Below are 20,391 nucleotides of genomic sequence, written 5' to 3'. Positions count from 1 at the left end.
GATTTGGATGTCTTAGAGCAGAGGATGTTTGAGAAAGAGACAGAAGAGCAAAGAATGCAGACACAAAAAGAGAAGGAGGGGCAGGGTGCTGTAGGTGGAGTCGACCCCTCTGGATCTCTGTTGTGTTCCTTCTTGGAAGAAGGACCTTCTAAGTCTCTCACTGAAATGCCGATATTTAAACCTGTCGAACAACGTATTACCAGATCCACGACTAGACAAATGTTAGAATCTCACAAGCGCGTCGACCCTCAAACACAATGTGCTAAGAAAGAAGCTAAGAAGCAAACCGGAGCCATGGGAGGAGCAGGGCCGAAGATTGGTCTTGTGGAGAGAGATCTTCAGCAAATGCTTTCAGCGCTCCAGACCAGATCTAAAGATGCTTAAGCTATTATCTTGGAACGTGAATGGAATGAACTCCCCACAAAAAAGGAAAAAATATTTTATTATTTGAAGCAATTTAATAATGATGTTGTTTGCCTTCAAGAGACTCATATTAGGCTGCAAGACCAGAAGTACTTAGTGAATTCAAAACTGGGAACATTTTATGCTGCCTCTGATTTGGTAAAGAAAAATGAGGTGGTGATATATATAAATAAAAGATTTTCAACTAAAGTTATAGAGGCAGATGACACTGGTAGATATATAGCAATTCAATTTGATACAGACTTCGGTTCCATTTTGGTGCTAGGAATATATGCTCCTAACCAATGCCAAGAAAGTTTTTATAAGATGCTCCATTTAAAAATTTTAGACTGGAACTTTAAGAGTATTCTAATAATGGGAGATTGGAATGGAGTGATTTCTCCAAAGATAGACAAGAGTACAAAGACGAAATTCACTACCAAATTACCAAAGGCTTTTTTTGATTTACAAGACGATTTGAAATTAAAAGATGTCTGGAGGACGCAACATCTAAATGAGATGGATTTTTCTTTCTATTCAGATAGACATAAATCCTTTTCAAGGATTGATTTCTTTTTGTTAACACCGGATCTACTTCCTAAAGCCAAGAAATCCAAGATTTTCGCCAGGTCACTTAGCGATCATAGTCCGGTGTGGTTACAAATTGAATTAGGGATGAGGCCAAGAAGGTCTTGGAGAGTAAATGAAAATTTATTTAGATATGAAAAAAATGTTGATGAACTTAAAAAACACATGAAGGAATTTTTCAGTTTTAATATGAATAAGGGCACTCCCATTGAAATAGTTTGGGATGCAAGTAAAGCTTATATGCGTGGGGTCCTGATACATATGAACTTTAAACACAAACAAATTAGACAGAAAAGGAGAATGGAATTGGAAGATGAAATAAAACGCAAAGAACAGCTGCTTATAATAAACCCGAATGACCAGGTGCTCCAGATGGCGCTAAAGCTGTTGAAAGATCAATTTCAGATGCTTATAGCAGAACAAACAGCAACCAATTTGCAATTTGCTAAACATAACACCTTTGCCAACGCTAATAAACCTGGTAGATGGTTAGCATATACTTTGAGAAGGAATATGAATGACAGAATTATTGATAAAATTGAGTTTCGAGGGAAGATGGTATATCAACAAGAGTTGATTAAAAAATCATTTGTGGACTATTATACTAAGCTATATGTACAGGATAATATACAGAACAAGTTAATAGATGATTTTCTGGAAGGAAAAAGGGTTGCAAAAATTTCTGTGCTTCAAAAGGCAAATTTGGAACGTCTTATAACCGCTGATGAGATCACTTTAGTTATAAATCAACTTAAATTAGCTAAGGCTCCAGGGACTGATGGTTTGACTGCAATGTATTATAAAACTTTACAACTGGAAATGATTGAATATCTTACACAACTATTTTGTAATATACAACAAGGAGGTAAAATACCTCCCTCATGGAAAGCGGCTTTTATCTCATTGATACCTAAAGATGAAGAGGGCCCTAAGAAACCAGAGGATTACAGGCCGATATCTCTCCTGAACACAGATTATAAAATATTTGCTAAAGTATTAGCCAACAGATTGATGCCGGTTATTCAAGAGATTATTCATCATGATCAAGCAGGATTTATTGAAGGCAGACATATGAAGGAGAATGTAAGGCAACTCATAGATTTAATTGACTATCTTGATAAGAATAAGCAGATCTCTGCAGTGCTGGTTTTCTTGGATGCAGAGAAGGCCTTCGATCGAGTGAATTGGAACTTTCTAACCAAGACTTTGGAAAAGATGGATATGGGACCACGATTGCGGCAGGCGATTGGAGCAATTTATCAGCAACAAAATGCACAACTTATTATTAATGGAAATTTGTCAACAACTTTCGAGATACAAAAAGGCACAAGACAAGGTTGCCCATTATCCCCATTGTTATTTATTTTAACCTTGGAAGTCTTGTTGAACGCAATTCGGGACTCAAAATCCTTAGATGGCATAGCTATCAGGCAAAAGGAATACAGAACTAGAGCATTCGCCGATGATCTGGTTGTTACCCTTTCACATCCTTTGAAATCAATAATCCAGATGAAAAATATCATAATAGAATTTGGCATGGTGTCTGGGTTTAGACTAAATCAAAACAAAACGAAAATGATGGTTAAAAACATGACAGAGACTCAAAGAAAGAGACTTGTAAGTTTAGCAGGTTTTGAAATAGTTTCTAAAGTTAAATATTTAGGAATACAAATTTCAGAATCAAACACAAAACTTTTCTCAAATAATTATGAAGTGTTGTGGCAAAAGATACAGAAAGATCTTGAAGCGTGGAAAAAGTTACAATTGTCTTTGCTTGGAAGGATCTCAGCAATTAAAATGAACATTCTACCTAGATTTATCTTTCTATTCCAGATGATTCCGGTGCTCAAGTCAGATAAAACCTTGTTAAATTGGCAAACAACATTAAATAAATTTGTTTGGAAGGAGAAAAAACCGAGAGTAAAGATGAAGATTATGCAAGATACATGTGAAAGAGGCGGCCTTAGACTCCCAAACCTTCGATTGTATTATGAAGCTGCAGTATTAACGCATGTAGCAGATTGGTTCGGGAAAACAAAAATGGAATTGCTCAATATAGAAGGCCATGATCTTGTTCTGGGATGGCATGCATATCTTTTTTATGAAGACAGGGTGGATAAAGTGTTCAACAACCATGTTCTCCGTAGTGCCTTGATGAGAATATGGAAGAAGCACCGGCCCAATTGGGATTATAAAATACCGCTTTGGTTGGATCTTGCAGACACCATGGGGATTATGAATATTAAGTCACTCGGGGGGTGTTTATATAAAGATGTGCTTATTGCTGATGGGGGCGAATGGAAGTTAAAAACTTTGGAACAGCTGTTGGAAGAAGGAATTACTTTAAATTGGTTACATTACATACAGCTTCAGAAGAGATGGGAAGAAGATCGCAGGGTCGGCTTTATGGATAAAGAAGTGGAACTGATTAAGCAGATAAAAGAGACTGGTCCAAAACAAGTTAAAAGAATATATAATGTACTGTTAGAAAGAGACTCAGAAAGTGAATTGGTTAAGGATTGTATGATTAAATGGGCTCAGAATTTTGGTGAAGTGGTTATGTTGGAAACGTGGGAAAAAATATGGGTTCAGAATGTTAAATTTACACAGTCACAGAATTTAAGGGAGAATTTTTATAAAATGTTTTACAGATGGTATTTAGATCCTAAAAAATTATCATGCATGTACCCAAATGTTCAACCAAAATGTTGGAGATGCGGGTGTCTAGATGCTACCTTTTTTCATGTATGGTGGACTTGTAACAAGGTTAAAGCTTTTTGGATAAAAATATGGTGGGTTATGCAGAATGTATTTAAGAAAAGAATACAATTCACTCCACAAATGTTTTTATTGGGTATAGTTAAGGATTTTACCAAAGGGGAAACAAAATTGGCCTTGTATATGGTTACAGCAGCTAGGTTGTTGATTGCGCAACATTGGAAAAAAGATTTTTTGCCGACAATTGATCAATGGATTCAGAAGGTGGCGGGGTTCGCTGAAATGGCAAAAATTTCAGCTTTCTTAAAAGCTCAGAAACAGGAGGATTACACACAGGAATGGGCAAAATGGATTGATTATATACAGAATAAATACCAGATTAGGAGTTATTATGTAGCCTTTAGGTAAGAATGTTTAGATTGATAGATGATCAGAGTAAATAGTATATGGGATGTTTGGAATTGTTAGAGTGGTATACAGCGGAAGTCAGGGGGGTGGGTTTGTGTGGGAGGTGGGGGAGGGTTAGGGTGGAGCAATATTAAAATGGTTTTTAAACTGCATGCCACATCTTAAAGCTCAGACACAGAAAACTTTGGGTCGAAAGGGCAGGACCGCCGGAATCTGCTAGTGCTGCTTTGGGATAAGAGGAGGGAGGGCGGAGGTGATTTTCTGCTCCCCCTGACCCTAAAGTGTTGGGCGTGATCTCATTAGGCGGGTTTCACTTCAGGGCGGGAAAAATTTGCAAGCTGTCAGGGTTTCCACGCGGGTAAGGAGACAGACAACTCCTTGGCAAATCTGCCATATGGCTCTCCCGACTTCCTCTCTATAGTGTGAACCGTCGCTTCCGCTGACGCCAGGGCCGCGTATTGTAACGTAAACTGTGTCCGTCGCGTGAGGCATTGTGGGAGAGGGAGAACCGTAGGAAGTCAAGCCAGAGGAAGGAGGAAGAAGTTGTCTCTACAGGGAGTCTCCATTTTGGCTGGATCGTTGTTCCGTATTTTCTGTCACTTGCTTCCTCGTTCCAACGTCACCAAGTGAAGTAGTCTCTGTGTGGCAATCGCTCTGCTTATATCCGGGAGCGGCTGAGGGAAAAGGATGGCTGCCGAGAGCCGGGAGGAACAAGGTACGGAATGTATCCCTTTCCTCCTTTTCATCTTCCTCCTGAACCGCATGCTGCCATGGCAACAGGGCTGCCCGTGGGAGGCGCGATTAGGTGTGGAAGCGTCTCGCCGTCGGCCCACGTCCCCTGACTAGCAGTCATTCCCTGCTCCCAGGTAAAGCTCGTTTTTCCCTCATTAAGGAAAAATCTTGGCCAGGGTTTAAGAGTTCACGCTAATTACCACCTTCCTTCTTCTGGAAAGGGTGCAAGTTGGGGGAGCTTTCGGATATTAACAGAGACGATAGTTTTGGAGGCCCCGGTCAGGAAATCGGGTGGAAGTCTAGGAAACTTTGATTTCATTGGATGGGATCCAGCCGCAAGGCGAGCACGGTTGGAGTCTGAAAAGTCGGAAAGGGTTAAGCTTTTGCCTTAAAAATCTGTAGGACATAAATTGCCGTCTTACTGATTATGGTTTTTATTACCTGTCTTGAGTGTAACGATTGTTTCAGTAATCATAATTTACCTACAAGGCGAACCTGTTCTATTATCCATGTGTTGAAAGAAATGTGCTTCTGGGTTTGGCTCCAAGTGGGGAAAAAGACACTGGAGACATGGAGGCTGCTTGGAAAGATGGTTTATTGGTGGACAGGACCACATGGCTTGAGTCCTGAACAGAAAAGGTGATCACATGCTTCAGTGTTGGTGGAGAAGAAGAGAAGGAAGGGCTGAGATGCTGAGACCCTGGTTTTATGCCCTCTCTGGCCTTTGATCTTGATCTTGTATTCTGATTGGTTGTCAGACTCCCATGGGGCCATGCAGGGGCAACTCTCTAGGCTGTGTTTTGAATCCAGGTTTGGTTGAGTTCTCAGATGCCATGTGGTGAGTTGGCTAAAGGGCCAATATTATCATGCCTTAATCCCATCCCCCTGGAGCTGAAGGGGAGAACTCTTTATTATGTAAAGTGGACTATCTTGGCCTTCTTAATGGCCCATTGACAAAGGGGGTGGGGGCAGGAAGCTACAGGGAGCTATTTTCTCGTTAAAACATGTTTCTCCCTTTTCGCATCCAGGGAAATATTCTGCCTTTTCAATATTTCCTAGGATATTTCATTTTTCTGGGAGAGGGATGGGTTTTAACTTCCTACACATGTATGGAACTGAAGCTGAAATGATAAAGCCATTATTTGACATAGATTTGGAATACAGGAATCTGAGTTTATAACTTGCACGTGCAGTTGCTGTGTTATATCAGCTTTTTGATTTCGTGTACAGTTTTTAGGGGAAACTCTAAACCTTTGCCCTGTTAACATTCTACATGCTGTTGGAAGAAATGTCCTTCTGGGTTCACTTCCAAGTGGGAAAGAAAACACTGGAGACATGGAGGCTGCTTGGAAAGATGGTTTTAATGGTGGACAGGACCACATGGTTTGAAGTCCTGGGGAAAAAGGTGATCACATGCTTCAAGATGTTGGGTGAAGAAGAAAAAAGGGCGAGATGCTGTAAGTCCCTGGTTTTATGCCCTCTCTGGCCTTTGATTGTGAGCTTGTATTCTGATTGGTTGTCAGACTCCCATGGGGCCATGCAGGGGCAATTCTGTGGGCTGTGCTTTGAGTCCCAAGTTTGGTTGAGCATTGCTTCTTCCCAGGTGCCCTGTGGTGAGATGGCTAAAGGGCTAATACTATCATGCCTTAATCCCATCACCCTGGAGCTGAAGGGGGGTCTTTGTTATGTAGAATAGACTTGCTCAAGCATTTTAAATAGCCCCCACGATAGACATATTAAGAGTGAGTCTGTTTCTTGCCTAAAACATGTTTCTCCATTTCTTTTCCAGGGAAATATAATATTCTGCCTTTTCAATATTTCCCAGGATATTTCATTTTTCTAGGAGAGGGGTGGGTTAGGGTTAGGGTTAGGGTTAACTTCCTACAATGCTACATACAATAAAATACATGCTGGGAAATAGTGCCTTTTCTGGAATATAGGGAAAGATGCAGTAGTCAGTCACACGCTGCTAGAGAGAAGTTCACTGAGGATGGGATCCAGCACCAGTCCAAAAGCTCGGAAGACTAAACGTCTGGTCTGGGTGACCAACCCAGATTGGATTCTGCAATATGCAGTATGGCAGTGATGGTGAACCTTTTTGGCACCGAGTGCCCAAACCAGAACGTGTGTGTATGTGCACGCACTGGAGCGCCAGAAACCCAAAGACCAGCTGGCCGGTGTGTGCATGCCTGTTTTTTGGCTGGTTTCTTGGACATTTTTCAGGACATTTTCAGGCCAAAAACACCCCTCAAAAACAGCCTGAAAACAGTCCCAAAAATGGCCTGGAAAACGGCCTGAAAAATGTTTTTTTTGCCGTTTTTCAGACCGTTTTGTGTGCTGGAAATAAAAAGACCAGCTGGCAATGGCACACATTCCTACAAAGAAGGCTCTGTGTGCCACCTCTGGCACGCGTGCCATAGGTTCGCCATCATGCCAGTATGGTGTAGCTAAGTTTGGGAATGTGGTGGGGAAGAGTGGGAGGCCGCTCCAGCCCTTGCCTAAGTGGATGTCTGGTTTCCCCAGGTGGGCCATGGGTCAGCAAGTGGTGGGACATGCTGGCCAGCCCTCCTTCCCATGCTCAGCCCTGCATTCTTGGCCCCATGAAGGAGTGGCTAGTTGTCCCGCTCCTTTGCTTTGACTGGCATCAATGCCCCTCCTCGGCCGCACAAGCTGCAAAATTTCTGCAATGTGGGGGACAACAACCTGGAGCCTGCCTGTTCACATAGGAGCAAGGGAGAGGAGAGCACACATGGCAGCCAGCAGCAGAAGTGACGTGCTTTCCCGGGGAAAGTGAAAGGCACCTCCTTAAGCAGCTCCACAGCATGTGAGACTCCGGGGTTGTGGAGGGGGCTTTGCGAGAACATCTCAGGCTGCCAAGCAGGGCGCCCAGGGCGATCGGGACCATCACGGGTGCCCCATTTGGCACAAAATTGGTCAAGCCCAGGGGTCGGGAAACTTAAACACTCAAAGAGCCATTTGGACCTGTTTCCCACAGAAAAGAAAACACCAGGAGCCCCAAAGGTCCTAACCGGAAGCCCCCTGCTCAATTCTGGAGTTGACCAGAAGTTCAGTTTCCCCACCATAGAGTCTCCACCTAGCGCGACATACTTTTTCCTCTATCAGTCATAACCGAAAGCCCTATCAATTGTGGAGACAAGTGGAAAACCCTCCCCTTGCCATAGAGTCTTCTCCTGGCGCACTGTGCTTCACCCCCCACCTACCGGAAGCTCCTCAAAATTGTGGCACCGACCGGTGACGGAGCCGCAGCAGAGGGAGGAAAGAGCCACATGCGGCTCCAGAGCCGCAGTTTGCTGACCCCTGGTCAAGCCAAACCTGTTGCTGCAAGACCATGGGTTAAATGATAAGTTTTATTGTTCAATTATTGGGTTGCTTCCTACTCTTCTTGATCTTACACGTGTTATTTTCTTAGGTTGATTTATCAGAAACAAGGCACTTCCTTAAGCAGCCCTGTGGCGTCTTGGGACTCCGGGGTGGGGGGAGGCTTTGCGAGAGGGTCACAGGACGGTGAGGCGGCCCCGCCAGTGCCTCCTTGGCCTCTGCAGGTGCCCACAAGCTGGGCAGGGACTCCAGCGTGGCTTCAAGGGGCTTGCAAGTTGCAGAGCTCCACCCCCTATTCTGCACCAAGTGACTACTGCTGAGGTGAGGGAGGGGTGGCAGTAGCAGCCCACAAGCTGCCTAGGCGGATCAGTACTCCATATGGAAGGATGGAATTGGCTCAAAATCAGAGAGAATTGGGCAGGGTGAGAGCAGCTGTCAGTGCCGAAGGTGGCTCGGCTGTATTATGAGCTCCTCCCTTATCATCCCCCTTTGCTGAATGGGGGAGAGTCATGCTGAATGGGGTGGGGGTGTGATGTCAAGGAACTGCCCCACAAGGTGTGCTTTGGTGGCCTCACTTGACACAGCTTTGCACTATCATCCCCTGATGCAGAGGCTGTGCTCCTGTGCATGCATGTTGCCACTTCATCCTCCAGCTTACTGACTGCTTGGGGGGCAGGGGAGGTTGAGAGCCCTCCATAAGTCCTGCATTACTGCCAAAGCAGAGCCTTCCCCATCATGGTAGGCCAGGGAGCTGCTACTTGCCACCCCATGTGTGTTGTCTGCCTCTGGGCAGATGCTCTGCCGCACCAGCACTACAGGGACATTGTGTGGAAGGACACCTCCCATTTCCACCAGTCCTTTGGTGGTTGGGGAGGGGATGGTGGCATGCATATTGGTTACTGGGACAAATGCCACTGGCATTTGGTGAGTTATCCTGTTCAGTTAATTGTCACGCACAGGATAGTGGCTGGGGAGTTTTGTCCCACAGTGAATCGCCTGGTGTGAGGCAGCAGGAGACAAGCGGGAGGGGCAGAGGGGGAGGGATGCCTAGGGCATGGAGGCTATGGCTGTGTGGTGGGGATGGGCGGACATGGCTGTGTGGCAGGGGAGCTGGGGCCGCAGTGGGTCGGCTGCGGTGGGGGGCCACGATGAAGTGGCCTGCGTCATATGGCTGCAGCCGATTGTCCTAGACCTTTCCCTTGCTCCCCTACCCTTTGGAATGCTCACTGTGACACTGGGATAATTAGCCAGAAGATAATTAATGTTTATTGTTGCAATTATTATAGAGGAAGGAATTATAAGAGAGTAAGCATAAACACAATGGGGAACACACATTAAAAGGAATGTGCTAGTGCCAGCTTTTTACACAGTGTACTTGCGTCTCTGAGCCATGAGCAGCTTGGGGAGAAACAAAAGCCATTAGTGTAAAACTGGGGGTTTAATTATTTATTTGGTTTTTATCCCACCTTTATTATTTTATAAGTAACACAGGGCAGTGAAAGTACGTAATACTCCTTCCTCCTCCTATTTTCCCCATAACAACCACCCTGTGAGTTGAGTTGGGCTGAGACAGAGTGACTGGCCTGAAGTCATGCACATGGCTTTTATGCCTAAGGTTAGACTAGAACTAACAGCTTCCAGCTTGGTGCTTTAACCACTAGACCAACCTGGCTCTCTTACCAATTTCAGGCAGTAGCTTTCAACCAGCTAAACTAATTAAGGTCACAGATCTGAGCTTGTTAACTTGTGGTACTGCTGCAGAGAACAGCAGCTCAGGAAGAGATAGCTTGCTTATGTCATCTCTGCTCTCCAGAGGTGGGGGTAGAGAAAAAAAATGGGTCAGGTACTGACTGTAATGATGAACACATGACAGAGAAAGAGACCCTGTGAACATCGTAAATGTGGACATTGGTCACAAACTTACTTTTACATCGCTCTTGTAACTGAATGGTCGCTGTCCAAGGCAGTTGCTAAATAAGGACTACTAATAGATATATGCTTCATCTTGGTATGGATTTACTAATACATACAGGTGAAACTCAAAAAAATAGAATATCATGCAAAAGTTCATTTATTTCAGTAATGCAACTTAAAAGGTAAAACTAATATATGAGATAGACTCATTACATGCAAAGCAAGATAGTTCAAGCCATGATGTGTCATAATTGTGATGATTATGGCTTACAGCTCATGAAACCCCCAAATCCACAATCTCAGAAAATTAGAATATTGTGAAAAGGTGCAATATTCTAGGCTCAAAGTGTCCCACTCTAATCAGCTAATTAACCATAACACCTGCAAAGGGTTCCTGAGCCTTTAAATGGTCTCTCAGTCTGGTTCAGTAGGAATCACAATCATGGGAAAGACTGCTGACCTGACAGTTGTGCAGAAAACCATCATTGACTCCCTCCATAAGGAGGGAAAGCCTCAAAAGGTAATTGCAAAAGAAGTTGGATGTTCCCAAAGTGCTGTATCAAAGCACATGAATAGAAAGTTATGTGAAAGGGGAAAGTGTGGGAAAAAAAGGTGCACAAGCAGCAGGGATGACCGCAGCCTGGAGAGGATTGTCAGGAAAAGGCCATTCAAAAATGTTGGGGACTTTCACAAGGAGTGGACTGAGGCTGGAGTCAGGGCATAAAGAGCCACCACACACAGACGGATCCTGGACATGGGCTTCAAATGTCGTATTCCTCTTGTCAAGCCGCTCCTGAACAACAAACAACGTCAGAAGCGTCTTGCCTGGGCTAAAGAAAAACAGACCTGGTCTGTTGCTCAGTGATCCAAAGTCCTCTTTTCTGACGAGAGCAACTTTTGCATCTCATTTGGAAACCAAAGACCCAGAGTATGGAGGAAGAATGGAGAGGCACACACTGCAAGATGCTTGAAGTCCAGTGTGAAGTTTCCACAGTCTGTGTTGATTTGGGGAGCCATATCATATGCTGGTGTTGGTCCACTGTGCTTCATTAAGTCCAGAGTCAATGCAGCTGTCTACCAGGATATTTTGGAGCACTTCATGCTTCCTTCCGCAGACAAGCTTTATGGGGATGCTGACTTCATTTTCCAGCAGGACTTGGCACCTGCCCACACTGCCAAAAACACCAAAACCTGGTTCAGTGACCGTGGGATTACTGTGCTTGATTTGCCAGCAAACTCACCTGACCTGAACCCCATAGAGAATCTATGGGGCATTGCCAAGAGAAAGATGAGAGACATGATACTGAACAATGCAGAAGAGCTGAAGGCCGCTATTGAAGCATCCTGGTCTTCCATAACACCTCAGCAGTGCCACAGGCTGATTGCTTCCATGCCACGCTGCATTGAGGCAGTAATTGCTGCAAAAGGGGCCCAAACCAAGTACTGAGTACATATGCGTGCTTATACTTTTCAGAGGTCCGATATTGTTCTATGTACAATCCTTGTTTTATTGATTGCATGTAATCTAATTTTTTGAGATTGTGGATTTGGGGTTTTCATGAGCTGTAAGCCATAATCATCACAATTATGACAAATCACGGCTTGAACTATCTTGCTTTGCATGTAATGAGTCTATCTCATATATTAGTTTCACGTTTTAAGTTGCATTACTGAAATAAATGAACTTTTGCACGATATTCTAATTTTTCGAGTTTCACCTGTATAGCACTGTATGAATCAGTTGAATATTTTGACCCCTAAAGGTTATTTTACTTTTGTGTGCATGCTTACAAGTCAGACGTAGCTCCTGGTAACTACCTGGACACACCATCTTGGCAACACTTTCGGAAGTGGTTTGCTATTCCCTTCTTCCTGGGGCTCAAAGAGAATGACTAGCCCAAAGTAACCCACCTGGCCTTTTGTCTCAGGCAGGATTAGAACTCACAGTCTCTGGGTTTCTAGCTTGGCTCCCTTAGAAATTATGGTTCCTTCCAAATCATTTTTAAACAAAGTACTTATCATAAGCCTGGCTACGCAGTGTTTGCAGGTAGTCTTCAACTTACGGTGGCAATTCGGACTGGAATTTCTTATCGACGGCAATCCTTGCAGTCCTAATTGCTGTCATTAATTGACTTCCACAGTTGTAAGATGACACAACATCCTGCTGGCTTTCCACAACCAAAGTCAGTTGGGAAGCCAGCAGAAAGCAGCAAGTCCAAGGCCAGCATGCAGGTAAGTGACTGCTGCAGGGTCAGGTAGGGAGTGAGAGGGCGTTCTGTCCCATGATTCTAATGAATATGCAGACACCAGCTTGGCTGTCTACCACGACTAATTACATAGATAAAGCCACCCCTTGGCTAGGAGCCTAGAAAGCTATCTTCAACAAACCAAGATTAAACTTACGGAATGCTTTCCCAATGGCTAGTAAAATGGACTGTTGTTTCCTGCAAAGATTCCCCTCCCGTCGCTCCACCTATAAACTCTTTGGGAGGGGCCACAACCTTAGTCAGCTGTCCCTACTTCCTTCTATGATGTCTTCTCTACAGCTGTTCCTTTCTCCTCTCAGCTCTACGTACACGCACATCAGGAACCACCTCCCTCTGTTCCTCTTCACTGCTCCCCGACTCAGATGCCACCTGGTGGCCAACAGGCCTCTCTAGTTCCTGCTCTGACTCCAAACACCCTACAGAGTCTTCCTCATCCTCCAGAGCAGTCCCATAATGGTCTGAGCTGTCAGAGTCCACCAACAGCTCAGCCGGCCGCTGCTGGGCCACAACACTATCCCTCACCGCAGGGCCCTTCCCCTGGGTCTGACGCTCAGGGTGTGGCTTAGCTGGGAATTGTTCATGGAAGGCCTGCACCAAAGCAGGTGCGTGCATGGAAGTCGCATCCTTCCAGGCAACATCCTTTGGCTCTTGGCCTTTCCATTCCACCAGGTATTGGAACCGTCCTTTCAGCCATTGGGAATCCCGAATCCTGGCAACTTCGTACTCGGCCAGCGCCTCATCGCCACAGGGTTCTGGCTGGGGATGATTGGGTTGGCGAAGAGAACATGCCGGCCGTTCAGGAACAAGAAGAGATTGATGAAAGACCGGATGGACTTGCATTGAACGTGGTAAAGTCAGGCGATAGGCGACCGGATTGATGACTGCTTCAACAGGAAATGGGCCAAGGCAACGGTGGTCTAACTTCTTGACCAGCCGGTTTGACGGAAGGTGTCTAGTGGACAGCCACACTCAATCTCCCACAGTCAACGCCGGCATCGCACGCCGAGACCTGTCCGCAACTCTCTTATAGTCCTCCTTGGCTTTATCCAGATATTGCCGCACCACTTGATGGACCGCCTATAGTTCCGACAGGAAGTCCTTAGCTGCGGGGACTGGTGAGTCGATGAGTGTGAGGCGAAAAAACCGAGGATGATACCCCACATTGGCCAAGAAGGGTGTCGTCTGCGCGGATGTGTGCTGTGAGTTATTGAACGCAAACTCCGCTATTGCCAGGTAGTCCGCCCAATCATTTTGCTGCTGGTTCACAAAACAGCACAGATACTGCTCCAATATCCCGATCACTTTCTCCGTCCCTCTGTCGGTTTCGGGATGGTGTGCTGAGGACAAGCAGATCTTGACATCCAAGGCCGTCATCAGCCCTTTCCAAAACTGGGCTGTGAATTGCGTTCCTCTGTCAGACACGACCCTGTCAGGTAGGCCGTGCAGCCTGAAAACATGTTGGATAAACATGCAGTCGGTGTCGCGGGCTGTTGGTAATCTCTGACACGGGATAAAATGCGCAATCTTCGTCAGCATGTCTACCACCACAAACACCGTGGTAAATCCAGAAGACGGAGGCAAGTCTGTCAGGAAGTCCATAGAAATGGCCCCCCAGGGTCTCTCCGGGGTCGGCAATGGCTGAAACAGCCCTGGAGGGGCTCCCGTCGCTGACTTGGCCTGCCGACACCATACACAAGACGTGACGTAAGATTGTATGTCACTGGCACATAGAGTCTGTCCCGATACCGCAAAAGTTCATCGGTGGATTTCCATGGGGAGGCAGGCCCCAACTCTGCCTTACGTTGTTCCACCCATTCGTCATGCCACTGCGCTTCCCGTATCTGGGGCCGTAAGTCCACAGGCTCATGAACTGCGGAGAAGGACTCTACGGGCAAAAGTGTCCGGGATGGAATCGGGTCTTTGGTACACGAATACTCGGGTTTCCTTGCTAGGGCATCCGCCCTTTGGTTGTGTGCACTGCAGATGTACGTCACACAAAAATTGAACTGTGCAAAGAAAAGAGACCACCGGATCTGGTGCTGGTTCAAGTTCCCTGCTGTCTTCAGAAATTCCAAATTCCTATGGTCCGTCCGGACTTCAATCTGATACCTGGCCCCCTCTAGATGATGCCTCCAAGCCTCAAACGCCACCTTAATGGCTAGTAACTCCTTCTCCCAAATGGTATAATTGCACTCGGAAGAATTGAGTTTCCGCGAGTAATAAGCGCAAGGGAAAAGGGTACCGCCGGAGGCGTGAGCCTGAAGTAACACCGTTCCCACAGCGATATCGTATGCATCCGCCTCCACTACAAACGGACGGTGGGGGTCAGGATGCTTCAAAATGGGCTCTTTCATGAAGGCCTGCTTCAAGGCCTGGAACGCGTGCTGCTCAGGGCCCCCCAATGAAACAGAACTTTTTTTGCAGGAGCTGAGTGAGGGGCGCAATCAGGGAAGCAAAGCCAGGGATAAAGGTCCGATAGTAGTTGGCAAACCCGAGGAGCTGGACATCCTTCACTCGCCGAGGAGATTGCCAACTACACAAAGACTCCACCTTGCCCGGCTCCATCGCAATGCCTTCGGGAGAGATACGATGTCCCAGGAACTCAATGGTGGACTGCCAATACTGGCACTTTTCCAGTTTCTCATACAAGCGATTCTCACGGAGTCGTCGTAAGACCAGGCGTAGGTGCTGCCGATGGCTCTCCCGGGAGGAAGAGTAAATCAAGATGTCATCGAGATAAATGACGACAAACTAGTCCAAAATGTCCCGGAAGATGTCGTTCATAAACTGTTGGAAGACAGCAGGGGCATTGGTCATCCCAAAAGGCATGACCGTGTACTCAAAATGCCCGTACCTGGTGCTGAATGCCGTCTTCCATTCATCCCTGGGTCGGATCCGGACAAGATTGTAGGCTGCGCAGAGATCTAATTTGGTGAACAGCTTAGCTTCTCTGAGCCGCTCCAACAGTTCAGGAATAAGGGGCAGGGGATATCGATTGTGCACTGTGATAGCATTGAGCCTACGATAGTCACAACAGAGTCTCAAATCTCCGGTCTTCTTTTTGACGAACAAGACCGGGGTAGACAATGGTGAAGACGAGGGTCTGATAAAACCCCGAGCTAGGTTTTTGTCCAAAAAGTCCCACAATGCGGCCAACTCTGGGTCTGACATCGAATATAAACAACCCACAGGGAGCGGCGTGTCCGGAATCAAATTGATGGGACAATCATATGGCCGGTGTGGTGGCAATTGGTCTGCTTCTTGTTCACTGAACACATCTGCAAAATCTGCTATGTTGGAAGGCAATGACATCCCGGGTGGACTCAGCAGCTGGCCTGCACAGACATGACAGGTGTGGTCCACACATTGCAAGGCTGGAAAGGTGACAAAGGTTCTGGGACCAGTAGATTTGTGGGTCGTGCGCCCAAAGCCAAGCCAAGCCCAAGACCACGGGGAACTGCAGGCCAGAGGTAATGTAGAACTGGATGGCTTTCTCATGAGCCCGATGACCAGGCACAAGGGTTGCGTGGCGGCCTTTGATAGGCCCAGACAGAAGCACCCGGCCGTCAATGGTCTCCACAAGCATAGGAGGATCTACTGGACACAGAGGGACCGCATACTTGGTCGCAAACGCCTCGTCCATGAAGTTCGTGGTAGCCCCGGAGTTGACGAGAGCATGCGCCAGAATCCCCTGCAGGCTACTGGACAAGACTATTCGGGATGCCAGGATCAGGTGTCGGGTAGGCCCGGAAGTCACTGTGTCTGAACATGGCTCTGAATTGATGCATGCCTGACCCAAGGTCTCCCTTAGATCTGGCTTGGGGGCCTTTCCTGACAAATTATTCTGGGTTGTAGGTCCCGTAACTGACACCCCTCGTCGCTTCTTGGGGCAAAAGGCTGCCATGTGGCCAGGTTCCCCACAATAAAAACACAACCCCCCTAAGCACCGTCTGTCTTTCTCCGTTATCGACGAGTGGGGTTTGGCTACACTCAATTCCATGGGCTCCTTCCGTGGAGTTGGAGTCTCACGCATGGCGGGAACCACCCTGTTCTCCTGGGACGTGCAGCAAATTCCCTTCCTCTGCAACCGAGCATCAATCCAGAGACACAGGTGGACCAACGCGTTGAAATTTCGTGGCCTATCCACATGCACCAGCTCATCCTTCAATTCTTCTGACAACCCATCCTTAAATGTGTCCATGAGGGCTGCCTCATTCCAAGCTGAATCCTGGCTTAGTAGCCTAAATTCACTGATGTAGTCCTGCAAGGAACTCTGGCCCTGCTTCAGAGTCTTCAGACGTCAGGTAGCCGTCTCCTTCTTAATGGGGTCCTCATACATTAACCGGAGATGGTCACAGAACCCCCTGAAGTCATCCAGCAAAGGGCTAGCCTGGCCCAGCAGTGGCGTCGCCCAACGAGCTGCTGAGCCGGAGAGTAAGCTAATCATAAACCCCATTTTATCTCGGTCAGTGGGAAAATCCTCTGCTCTCAAGCTGATAAATAGCTGCCATTGTCCCAAGAAAGCTGGAAACGTGGCTTGGGTGCCATCGAATTTATCAGGCACTGCAACCGGGCATTTCCTCCGAGGTGGGGGTGGAGCAGGGTGAACTTGGTGCTGTGCCACCTGGGCAGCCAACATAGCCACCTGTTGCGAAAGTTACTCATTCTCGGCACGTAGCTGCTCCATGGTGAATGATTTTTACAGCTTTTTTTTATGGCAGGAAACAAACTGTTCTGTCCTGTGATTCCAATGAATATGCAGACACAGGCTTGGCTGTCTGCCACGACTAATTACATAGATAACGCCACCCCTTGGCTAGGAGCCTAGAAAGCTATCTTCAAGAAACCAAGATTAAACTTACGGAATGCTTTCCCAATGGCTAGTGAAATGGACTGTTGTTTCCTGCAAAGATTCCCCTCCCGTCGCTCCACCTATAAACTCTTTGGGAAGGGCCACAACCTTAGCCAGCTGTCCCTACTTCCTTCTATGATGTCTTCTCTACAGCTGTTCCTTTCTCCTCTCAGCTCTACGTACACGCACATCAGGAACAACCTCCCTCTGTTCCTCTTAACTGCTCCCCGACTCAGATGCCACCTGGTGGCCAGCAGGCCTCTCTAGTTTCTGCTCTGGCTCCAAACACCCTCCAGAGTCTTCCTCATCCTCCAGAGCACTCCCATAATGGTCTGAGCTGTCAGAGTCCACCAACAGCTCAGCCGGCATCTGCTGGGCCACAACAGAGGGTGTGGGTGAGTTTCAGCGAGGGTGTAATGGGGTGTGGGAGAGGTGCTGTGGTGGTCATGTGCACAATGGTTCAAGAGGGTATACAAGAGGAGATGCGTGGAGGTGCATGAGAAGCACAGGTTAGGGGTATGTGAGGGGGTGCATGAGAGGCACCAATTGGGTCAGGGAGCATGTGTGAGAGGCACCATACAGGTTGCGGAGGGTGGGTGAGTAGGTATTCAAGAAACAATGGGTTGGGGACGTTGTGTGAATGCCTGGTGGTGCATGAGCACAGAGGGCTGGGAAAAGGTGCACAGATGGAGATTTACCCCAGCAACTTGCAACCTTCATTTCCCCATTCACTTTCTGGGGAAACTGGCAAGGAAGGTTGCAAATGGTGATCACATGATTGTGGGGCACTTGGCAACTGGTCGTAAGTACAAACAAGTTGCTGAGCAACCTTGTGACCACAGGAGTGCTGGGATGGCTGGAACTCTGAGAACTGATTGTAACCACCATGGTTCAGTGCCATTGTAACTTGGAATGGAAATCGCTTCTCGGACCTTTGGGTAAGATCAAGTGTGTAACTTGGAATGGTCAGTGACTGGTCATAGCTGTAGCATGACCTGTGTTCCCAATAAGAGTATAGATTATATTATCAAATTTACCCAGCAAGATCTTAGAACAATTATGCCTGATAAAGTATATCCTGTCCTAGTCATTATCCTGCTTAAAAAGCATGGTACATTGATTACTACTAGTTTAGGCATCACTATTGCTGATGTACCTTATAAATTTCTGGAGTCGGCCTCCAGAGTGTACTGCATTTACAGTCAGCCCTGATTAATCAGCTATGCTTCCTCAGTTTCTTTGACACTATGCTAGTAAAGTAGTCTGGACTCTAGTGTGTGAAGTTAATACATTTATGGAAAAAAAATGAGAACAGAGTATTTGAGTTTTTGGACAATAGATACTAGCTTCTGTTTTTCTCACACATGTAATTTCTAAGCATTTCATTTAAGAACTTGAATAAATGAAATGCATTCTCATGGATAGTTAGAGGTTTTACCTATTTACTCATTTGTTAATTTCTCTGAGTGCCCTTGAATATATTTTTATATTTTAGGCTAATCTGCTATGAACAATGGTTCTCTTTTAAAAAAAAACAATGCTTCTATTTTTGAAAAAAGGAAATGAGAGATAAATGGGGGAGATGGGGCGGGGGATAGAGAGAGAGAGAGAGAGACCTTGATTTATGACTGTAATTGAACTCAGAATTATGGTCAGTCATAGGTCATTTTAGCTATTAAGCAGGTCACCATATAACCCCGCCCAATTTTATGACCTTTTTTGCGGCGGTTCTTAAGCAAATTCTGAGGTCATTAAGTAAACCTGTGTTATCCAATGTGTGGCTTTTGCTGGAAACCACAAGTAAACATTGGAAAGTGGCAAAAACCTCAAAAATCATGGTCATGTGGCTATGCTGCAAATGGCCATAAAAGGTGAGTAAGTTGCCAAGTGTCCAAAATGCGATCACGTGGGGCAGGGGTGTGAGGCTGTCAGAACTTCGAAATCAGGTCATAAGCACCTTTTGGGGCGCCTGTCATAACTTTGAATGGTTGCTAAATGACTGGTCATTCAGTGAGGACTATCTGTAGCATAATACAAAGAAGCAAGTGGTATTAATGATGAGTGGACTTGGAATTGCCCTCTAGAACAGTTAAAATTATTTATTATTTTTGAGATTGTTCAGCAGATTATATAACCTTGTGGCAAAAGGTGCTTGAGTTCCTGATCTAGGCATAATGTGAAGTTAATTATTAACACACCTGACAGACATTGCCAGTGACATCAGCAAGGGCAGGGGGATAAACCCTTCTCTGGTAAGGATTCTGACACAACGTGTTATGCAATTATTTATTGCCTTATATCCTATTACTTCCCATTTATTCAACATATGCGGCTGCGGGCAAGCAAAGATGGTGGGATGGAGTGGGCAAGTGGACGTGGGAGGCTCATCCCACATGTGCGGCGGAGCTGAAGGACAATGTTGGACGGCGGGGGCTGAGCGTGCAGGGGCCACACCGTGCTGCCACCCACTGCCTCGCTTGATCTGTTTGGTGGTAGAGCTGCACAACCTCATCAACAAGATTGCCAACAGAGATGCTGAAAAGAAGGGGAAGGAGAAGGAGGAGAATAAGGAGAGGAAAGATGACAAGGAAAAGCAGAAGGAAAAAAGCGAGGCCAAGAAAGAAGAGAAGAAGGAGAAGTAGTAGTATTTGTAACCAGGTTTTCTATTTGTAAATTAAAAGCATTAATTTGCACCAGGCTGCTCTGGCTGAAGCTTCTTCCCTGTCTGTGTCTTGGGAGGGACCGACAGCCAGATGAGTTCATGGCTGCCTGAAATGTGCTTGCAGCAGCTGCTGAACACAGAGTGGGCAGCCCGTGTCTCTGCCTCCACCTGTTGTCAGTGCCACCACGGCGAGGCAGGTGGCAAGGCGAGGGTGGCACCATGCCAGGGCCCCTGCATGCTCCGCCTTTGCCATCTAATCTTGTTTTCCAGCTGTGTCGAACATGCGGGACAAGCCTCCCATGGCTGCCTGCCCACTCCATCCCACCATCTGTCTTTGCTTGCCCGCAGCAAGGGGGCTGCGTGGTGCATCCAGCGGGACAGATCACATGCCTCACCCCTGTGCCTCTGCTTCTGCCTGCTGCTTGGAGGGATGACCCGGCGGTCACAGTGCTTGGACTTACCTGCACTGAATGGGTTGTGCAGCTCGAGTGCGCCAGCCAAGGGGCCGG

The 20,391-nt window shown here is 46.5% G+C and overlaps 1 protein-coding gene across 5 annotated transcripts in view; it reads left to right on the top strand.

Moving 5' to 3' along the window:
* Nucleotides 1–4,485: 4,485 nt before the first annotated feature.
* LOC309400337 (YTH domain-containing protein 1-like) overlaps nt 4,486–20,391 on the top strand; it is a 115,232-nt gene continuing 99,326 nt past the window's right edge. The window contains exon 1 of one of the 5 annotated variants that reach the window (XM_081968762.1): nt 4,486–4,831. In XM_081968762.1, coding sequence (XP_081824888.1) covers nt 4,804–4,831 — 28 coding nt within the window. In that variant the 5' untranslated portion in view covers nt 4,486–4,803. Of the gene's footprint in view, nt 4,832–4,913; nt 4,983–20,391 lie in introns of those variants that run through there. The other 4 variants (XM_081968761.1, XM_081968759.1, XM_081968760.1 and 1 more) reach the window with 4 other exon arrangements.

The sequence above is a fragment of the Natrix helvetica genome, assembly GCF_964273705.1.
Source record: "Natrix helvetica genome assembly, chromosome: W".
NCBI classification, from domain to species: domain Eukaryota; kingdom Metazoa; phylum Chordata; class Lepidosauria; order Squamata; family Natricidae; genus Natrix; species Natrix helvetica.
The sequence above is the reverse complement of the archived record's forward strand: the minus strand, read 5'-3'. Positions and strand labels throughout refer to the sequence as shown.